Here is a 9,113-nt window from a genome sequence, read left to right as displayed (position 1 = left end):
CTGCATGTGAAAGTTCAACTTTGCAGCAGCTCAACTACACAGACAATCCCTACACATACTCTGGAACTACACAGACAATAATACACATTATACAACTACACAGACAATAAATACACATACTATACAACTACAAGACAATAAATTCATACTATACAACTACACAGACAATAAATACACATACTATACAACTACACAGACAATAAATACACATACTATACATCCACAGACAATGAATACCATACTATACAACTACACAGACACACTAAATACACATACTATACAACTTGACAGACACAGACAATAAATACTTTTACTAACAACTACACAGACAATAAATACACATACTATACAACTACAACAGACAATAAATACACATACTATACAACTACACAGACAATTCCATACTACCTCATGATTCTCATTTGTTCTGACTGCACACAGAGCTAAATACACATACTTACAACTACACAGACAATAAATACACATCTATACAACTCCAAGACAATTTACATTAATACAACTACACAGGACTCCAATGAAGGAGACAAGAAAACACATACTATACAACTACACAGACAATAAATACACATACTATACAACTACACAGACAATAAATACACATACTATACAACTACACACAGACAATAAATACACATACTATACAACTACACAGACAAGAAATAAATACACATACTATACAACTACACAGACAATAAATACACATACTATACAACTACACAGACAAATAAATACAACATACTATACAACTACACAGACAATAAATACAAATACTATACAACTACACAGACAATAAATACACATACTATACAACTACACAGACACAGACAATAAATACACATACTATACAACTACACAGACAATAAATACACATACTATACAACTACACAGACAATAAATACACATACTATACAACTACACAGACACAGACAATAAATACACATACTATACAACTACACAGACAATAAATACACATACTATACAACTACACAGACAATAAATACACATACTATACATGTGTGCATAGTACACTGAACCATAAATGACCTTTGTGCACTTAATGTGATTGTTTGCGTCATATTGCTCTCTAGCACCGGGTCATGGTTTATCCAGATTGTGTTTACATTATTAAACACTGCATGGCTGTGAGGCCATGGGAGGGTAGATCTGAAACTGCATTTTTTTTTTTTTTTTTTTTTTTAATGCTGGTAATTGATTCCATATTGGCCTGAGAGCACCCGGAGAGATATCACGGCTGCGCTTTTCTCCAGCAGAGAAGCCCGCAGGACGAGACAACAGGACCGCCTCACTGCAGAGCACACACACACACACACACACACACACACACACACACACACACACACACACACACACAGCCCGGGTAGGTTGTTACACACAGTCCTGTGACACATGAACTCACGCTAGGCTGCAAAAAACCAGACTTCTTCTAACGGGGTTTATTGCATGTGTTTGTTTTGATAGTGAAACATTTCAAACATGACAACCGAGAAGCCGCAGAGCATGCTCCGGGAGGCTTCCCACCAGATCCTCGCCGGTGGATCCGCTGGTAAGTCAAAACAACTGTTTCACTTTTTCACATTATGCAACACGTTGAGGGAGCGTGAATGTGTGCAGAGACAGTTTACACATTCACCAAATAAATGCAGCCCTAACATCCGCCTCGTTCACCGTCAGAGGTAACGACGGGCCCACACAAGGGTCCGGGTTTTAATCGCACATGCGTAGATAATCAACAACTAAGTACATTATATTCGGGGGTCTTTAGGTCGTCAAAGATTAAACATGTGCTGCCAAGATAGTTCACCCCGCTGGATAACGGAAGAGACACCAGGGCAGGAAGTCAGTACCGCGCATGCGTATAGCCGTCCAGTGAGGGAGGGAGGGAGGGAGTTTGTTTTGACCTTCTTGGGTTCTTGGTGGAATGTAGCTAAGAAGGCTACAGTACTTCAGTCCACATGGTGCAAACGTGTACTTGAGTGTTTACTTTTTACTTTTACTTTTTTGAATCCTCTACATTTGTATGACAGCTCTGTTGCAGTTCAGATTACACTTTTTTTCTGCTTTTCCTGTCCAGTGAAACCATGTATATCCAGATTTGGAGATTTGAACATTTGTGATTAACTTAAGGATGAAGTGTTCCTTTATGGGTTGTTACAATTCTCCTACTTCTTAAACTTAATAAACTATTAAAAAAAAACCTCTTGGATCAGCTGTAAAATACATAATCACAAAGCCCGGAAAACAGGGCTGTTTTTCTGAGCTGATAAAAAAGTGACTTTTAGTTTCGTAGTTCTCACAGGACAGGGATGCTACAAACTTATGATTATTTTATAGAATATGATGTATCGCTGTGGTTTAAACTACTAAACAGTGCATAAAGGAGTTAAAATTAGCTCAACCTTAAACATCTACTGTAATAAAATGCAACATGCACATTAATGCAGCAGTAATATTAATTCAAAAATATTATATGTTATAGTAAAACACTGATGGAGAACATTTCACTGCACAATTACTTTTACTTTTAAACCTTTTAAGTACATTTTGCTGATAATATTTACATACTTAATTTACTTACATACTTGCTTTTACTCAAGTAGGGATTTGAACGCAGAACTTTTACTTGTAGTGTTGTATCTTCACATATCTGGTGGTATTGTTGCTTTTATCTTAGTAAAGGATCTGAAAACTTCTTCCACCACTGTTTGTTTATGCAAGGGAATTTCTTTAATGATCATTTTCAAATTTAAAACTTTGAAGCAGGACTTTAATGGGGTAAGAAAAACATTTCCTTATGTGACACTGACTGTTACCAATATATCGTAAGGGGCATTCACACAGTGAGCTTTCACATTGGCACAATTTCGGCAAAGGCCAAGGTGGGCTAACCCAACTTTAGCCTATGGGCTTGCTGGCCCTGGAGGGATAGCCTTAAATGTGCAGGGTTATCCCCTGAAAGCTGACTAAAAGGGCTAAAAGTTGCAAGTGTGAAACTGGGCTAAAGTAAACAGTTATAAATTCTAGCATGTTAACAGTAGCAATGTGTTGACATTTAGCCCAAGGCTAAAGAACTGTCAACTCGTTACACTCTGTTTTCAATGCACTCAAACTTTGTGGAGTTGGCAGATTCAAAGGTCTGGACCCAGCCCACAGAAGTGCAGTGTGAATCGTATAACCCTGGGCTTAGATTAACCTTGGATTAACTGTGTATGCCCAGAGAGGAGAACTTTTCCTAGGGTAAACTCAGGCACTGTGAAAAGCCTGGATGTCAACGGTGGAAGAAGTACTAGATCCTTTACTTAACAAAAGTCATAATACCACAGTGTAGGATTCTATGTTGTTTATGCTTTTAGATGCTTGTTTAAGAAAGGAGATGCACTTATGACTTCTGGTGACTAGTAGTTCTCTTGAATACCTATGTTGAGTACACTTATTGTAAGTCGCTTTGGATAAAAGCGTCTGCTAAATGACTGTAATGTAATGTAATGTTTAAAGTCTATACATAGTCTCCTAGTTTATTGATGGAAAATATACTTAGACGAAGAGTGCAAACTACCTACATTTATTAAATTATAGTATTTGAATGGTAGAGGATTTGTAGACAATGAAAACAGGCTATTAAAATGGTACTTCAGTAAATGCACTCGGTTACTTTCCACCAATGTTACAACTACAACCAGGACAGTAACTACTTTACCCCACTAGGGGGCTGGGGAGAAACCTGTGGGTTTTATTACACATTCACAAAAAGATTATTCGGAAAATTGTGAAATTATGATTATCATATGTGTGTGACTAAGAGCAAAACGAAATGATTCACTCGGATAATTGAGAGTGGCCGCCAGTAGTCGCGGAAATATAAATGAGACTTATTGCTGCACTTCATCTTCCGGCCACCGGCGGCAGCACTGAGCACACAGCGCTCAGCAGCAGCGAAGTCGATAAACGAGGAAGAAATCCCCGCGCCATATTTGATTTGACTGTAGTTTAAGTTTAATCGATCCAAGTCAACCCTCTGTTGTCGGATTAAACATGTGTTTTGTGACTCTGCACCTGCCAAAAACATTTATTTTCCTCTTCGCAAATCCCCAAAATGTCGCCTTCAGTCCGGTGAGTTTGTACTTCCGCATTCTTCCCTAAACACGGCGAACACGTGCTCTGCTAGCTCAATGCACAGGTGTGTTGGCCTTGAGATTTCACTGGTGTCTGTGCTTCATCTGGCAGCATATTGGGCATGTGAAGTATTTTCATGATCAAGTTACTAATGTTATGTGTCAATCCACCTTTTTATATGTAATGTTAGCGGTCCACGTGGTGTTTTAATCAAGTGACGTCATCGTGACACGTTTCCAGGTGGCATATCAAATTTGGCGCCACATCCTTGTCTCTAACCAGGAAGTGCGCCGAAGTCATCCCTCTCGTTTATTTGCTCTCCTTTTTTTTTTTTTTTTTTAACCCTTCCAACCTTCATCTGTTCCGCTTCACTTTCGAAACGAGGCTCAGCTCATCTGGAACGAGACTATTGGCTGTAGTGAGATTGCGCAACACGGAGGCCACGTGGTCAGCTCGTGTTTAACTGAAGCAGGGGGATGAAAGGTAAAAGGCAGGGAGAGGGAAGAATGTGCTGGGCCCTGATAAGAGATGATGATGATGAGGAGGAGGAGGAGGACACCCATCAAACATCCCCAACTTCTGTTTAGTGTTTTAAAGAGAAGTCTGGCTTTTAGAGGAAGTCTGTGTATTCAGTGCTAAAAAAAGAGGAAAGAACACATTTCTGGAAGTTTGACTTCTTTTTTTAACATTACATTACATTACAGTCATTTAGCAGACGCTTTTATCCAAAGCGAAGTGTATTCAACATAGGTATTCAAGAGAACTACTAGTCGCCAGAAGTCATAAGTGCATCTCCTTTCTTAAACAAGCATCTAAGAGCATAAACCAGAGCAAAAGTACAGTGCAGAAACAAACTAATACAAATACAATAAGTGCAACAAACTAATACAAATACAATAAGTGCAACAAACTAATACGAATACAGTAAGTGCAACAAACTAATACGAATACAGTAAGTGCAACAAACTAATATGAATACAGTAAGTGCAACAAACTAATACGAATACAGTAAGTGCAACAAACTAATATGAATACAATAAGTGCAACAAACTAATACGAATACAATAAGTGCAACAAACTAATATGAATACAATAAGTGCAACAAACTAATATGAATACAGTAAGTGCAACAAACTAATACGAATACAATAAGTGCAACAAACTAATATGAATACAGTAAGTGCAACAAACTAATACGAATACAGTAAGTGCAACAAACTAATACAATAAGTAAGTGCAACAAACTAATACGAATACAGTAAGTGCAACAAACTAATACGAATACAATAAGTGCAACAAACTAATACGAATACAATAAGTGCAACAAACTAATACGAATACAATAAGTGCAACAAACTAATACGAATACAGTAAGTGCAACAAACTAATACGAATACAATAAGTGCAACAAACTAATGGACGACTGACAGTAAGTGCAACAAACTAATACGAATACAGTAAGTGCAACAAACTAATACGAATAAAAAGTGCAACAAACTAATATGAATACAGTAAGTGCTAAGTGGAAGGCTCAGGGTAGTACTTCTTGTAGAGGTGAGTTTTCAGCCTGCACAGAAAGATGGGCAGCGACTCTGCTGTCCTGACGTCAGCAGGGAGTTCATTCCAACTGCTGTGGGGCCAGGACATGTTTTGGTTACAGTGCCAGAGAGGCTATATTCTCCTTTTTATAACCAATATTATTTACTCCCATAATCTACATAACACCCAAATGATCACACATAATGAGAAAAAAAATCCTTGTCAAACAATATGCACCAAGCCCATATTAAAGATTTATCAGTGGCAGTGTTCCAGAGAATGTGAACAGTAGCAGAAAGTTGATTGCATCAAGAGTTAAACCAAAGTCAAGGTTGATCGTTAGTTAATCATTAAACAATCAAGTCATTGAGGAAGGTTAGAATAAGTGGTTACACCAGCACGGCATTGTAAGAAGTGTATCCCAAAAATATAGGCTCACACTATAGTGCTGCTGTCAGAGGTTTTGCAGGAGTCACTTGTTTTAACACTTTCATGGGTATTGATAGTGTTGGTCAGTGTATGAGTAATAATTTCCCCTTCATTAGCAGCTACTGTGAGAGGGTAGTCTCAGCTGTGTGTGTGTGTGTGTGTGTGTGTGTGTGTGTGTGTGTGTGTGTGTGTGTGTGTGTGTGTGTGTGTGTGTGTGTGTGTGTGTGTGTGTGTGTGTGTGTGTGTGTGTGAGAAACATACTGTGGCTGCTCAGTAAAAGCGTTTTATTGCATAAATGTTTTATTTATATAAGCCTCTTGCTTAAGTTTTTTGGGGGGAAATCTTGTATGTAGTTTTAATATTTCACTGAGTTCATATTTCATACACTAAATTGTTAAGTATCTGAAACTTGCTGACTCATGTTCTGCTGGGCGTTCATCCAGTCATCTAGCTGCTGCTAGTGCTTGTTTGTGGAGTGTCAGTGTTGCAGTCAAGCATTGCATGTTCAGTGATGAAAATATGATATGTTCCTTTTATCTTACTTATTTGTGAACAAGTGACAATACACATTAAGCTAAGCCATCCTGTGAGGGGATTATCAGTGTCCACTGTCTGTCAGCTTTTGTTTTTTTCTCCAGCTGAACAAGCAAAACAGCTGGAAACTATCAGGAGCACTAAACTCTTTCCTCATGTTTTTATTCCCAGTGTTGTTGCTGTGCTCACTCACTTGCTTTATCAACACAGTTTTGTTTTCTTTTGTCTGTTCATAACGTCCAGAGTCTTTAGCAAAGTCGTATTGGCTTCAGGATTAATCATTTTCATGGTCTTAAATCACAGTAATACAATGCAAAATCTCACTTTAGAGATGCAAGAATTATACATTTTTCCAAATGCGTGCACCCGTTGAAATATAGGTGTATTATTAGTGATGTAGTGTAATTTCACATATTTAGATTTCACTCTATAAACAGTTAAATGGGAACTTTCACATCATTATTGCACAAATACCTCAAGACCTCTTATCCACTAGAGAACACTGTGTTCTCTTCCCTTCATCTTCCAACATATTTTCATTCGTGAAGCAGTTACTCTGTTTCTAATACTACCCCTGTACTACATTTTTATTGGATCTCTGCTCTCTTTAGCTTGTTTACTTGTGTCTATTGTGAAAATGGTACTAATAGTTGCAGTCTGCTGTTATGGGTTTTAAGGGTTGTTTCAAATGTAAGGGTCTTTGTTGTTGGACTTCCCGTGGCTACTTAAAGAGGTCCCCTATCACTTTAATGAATGTTTTATTTGTTAAAGCGATTATTCAGATGTTTTGAAGTGGGGTTGAACGAGATACTTATCCATAGTCAGTACACTGCCTACACTAGATAGCGGTCAGAACGCCCCCAGTTTGGAGAAACAGGCAGGAGTACAAACACCGGAGCAAAGCGGGGTACTGCTGTGGACTGGAACGAGAGCAAAACATATTTCACAAGTTGTTTTTTTTTAAATTGTGTGACTTTGGTGTATTAAAGGGTTAGTTTGGGTTCAACAAAGTCACACAGTAACACAAACAAACCTATCGATCGAGGCAGCGGTAGACCAGCAACCCTTATGTTCTGTGAGGTAAAAAAATACTGTTTTTGTCAAAGGAGTCTGGTGAGTTTGAAGAGAGCATAAATAATGGTTTCAGTTCTGAAAGAGCTGCCTGACGGAAAGCAGTGACAATATTTAAAATATTGAATACACTTAAACTGATGTATGATGATATGTTGATGTTTGTTTGTTTGTTTGTTTTTTAAGGTGAGCCTTTCTTTTAGGTGAATGGCTAGAATGCGTCACGCAGTACATTGCTTGGCTTCCATGCTGGTGGAAGTGACGACCACCATCTACTGTAGATAATGCGTTACCTATGCATAAGTAGCCTACCTCATACAACCCCCTTGAATAATATCCAAACTAAGTCATTAACTTCTTCTAATCCATGTTACAGTCAGTATAAATTTGCATGACACCCAGTGTTAAGCTGACGCTGAGTCCTCTCCTCTCTCATGCAGTTAAATTTAATGGTGTAATATTTTTACTGCTCCAACAAAAATAACACAATTTCAAAGGCTTCTCCTAACAGGTTTTGCAGAATATTCCAGGTGTTTTACAGCGGAATTATTTTGGTTCCAAAAGTCCAATATTTACCTCATTTACTCCAATACTTTGCTCTCATACAATGGTTTTATTGAAGAAGGAACTAACTCCCAACAGTAATAAGCAAAGTGTTTTGGCTTTTCTTGACCCCCGAGAGCTCTGCAAAGAAGGCCGCATTGTCATCATTAGTATATAGTAAGGATCGGCTGATCAGCTAATGAATGCTGGATCTGTGTGTGCTGCTCGTATGAACTTCAGCCAACACTTCTTTTCATGCTGTCGACTAATCGAGAAGTACTCATTGAGCGACTTGTCTCAGGCGATGTTTTTATGACAAACGAGGTGTCATATGTTCTCTGGCATTGTTGCTCGTCCCTCCCTGGGTCTGACAAGCGGCTGTCCTGAACCTCAAACCAGAGTCTCTTGTCTGTCCTCACCAATAGTGATGGGACGGAGGTTTTAAACCTGAGCAGAATGACCTCACTGTTTTTCCACGCCTTCATGCTACATCCCCTCCAGAGATATTTTTTTATCCCGATTCAACGTTAATGAGGATGGAGTCAGACTGGTGTTAATTTATGTGCAAGCAGGTCTTAGCCTATAAATTAAATGTGAATTAAGGGGATAAGGCTGCATTTTGGCGACTGTGCTATTTTGTAGTGCTAGCTGGCACCAGTTATTTTTTTACCTGTGTTAAATGCCTAGGGGAATATAGTATGCAGATTATTTGATTATTATATGTATTTTTCTGTAAGCATGTTTTTGAGTTATTAGTCAATCAACAGAAAAACACTTGCTAACTTTAGCTCTCTAGTTCAAGTTTCTCAATTGATTTGCTTTTCTTCGTCTTATTTCAGTGATTC

At 38.3% G+C, this 9,113-nt stretch overlaps 1 protein-coding gene across 4 annotated transcripts in view; it reads left to right on the top strand.

Moving 5' to 3' along the window:
- The first annotated feature begins 1,380 nt into the window (after window positions 1–1,380).
- slc25a21 (solute carrier family 25 member 21) overlaps window positions 1,381–9,113 on the top strand; it is an 87,672-nt gene continuing 79,939 nt past the window's right edge. The window contains exons 1-2 of one of the 4 annotated variants that reach the window (XM_054614038.1): window positions 1,381–1,399; window positions 1,501–1,585. In XM_054614038.1, the coding sequence (XP_054470013.1) occupies window positions 1,516–1,585 (70 nt within the window). In that variant the 5' untranslated portion in view covers window positions 1,381–1,399; window positions 1,501–1,515. Of the gene's footprint in view, window positions 1,400–1,433; window positions 1,586–3,944; window positions 4,150–4,510; window positions 4,636–9,113 lie in introns of those variants that run through there. The other 3 variants (XM_054614037.1, XM_054614040.1, XM_054614039.1) reach the window with 3 other exon arrangements.

The sequence above is a fragment of the Anoplopoma fimbria genome, chromosome 15, assembly GCF_027596085.1.
Source record: "Anoplopoma fimbria isolate UVic2021 breed Golden Eagle Sablefish chromosome 15, Afim_UVic_2022, whole genome shotgun sequence".
Taxonomy (NCBI): Eukaryota; Metazoa; Chordata; class Actinopteri; order Perciformes; family Anoplopomatidae; genus Anoplopoma; species Anoplopoma fimbria.
The sequence above is the reverse complement of the archived record's forward strand: the minus strand, read 5'-3'. Positions and strand labels throughout refer to the sequence as shown.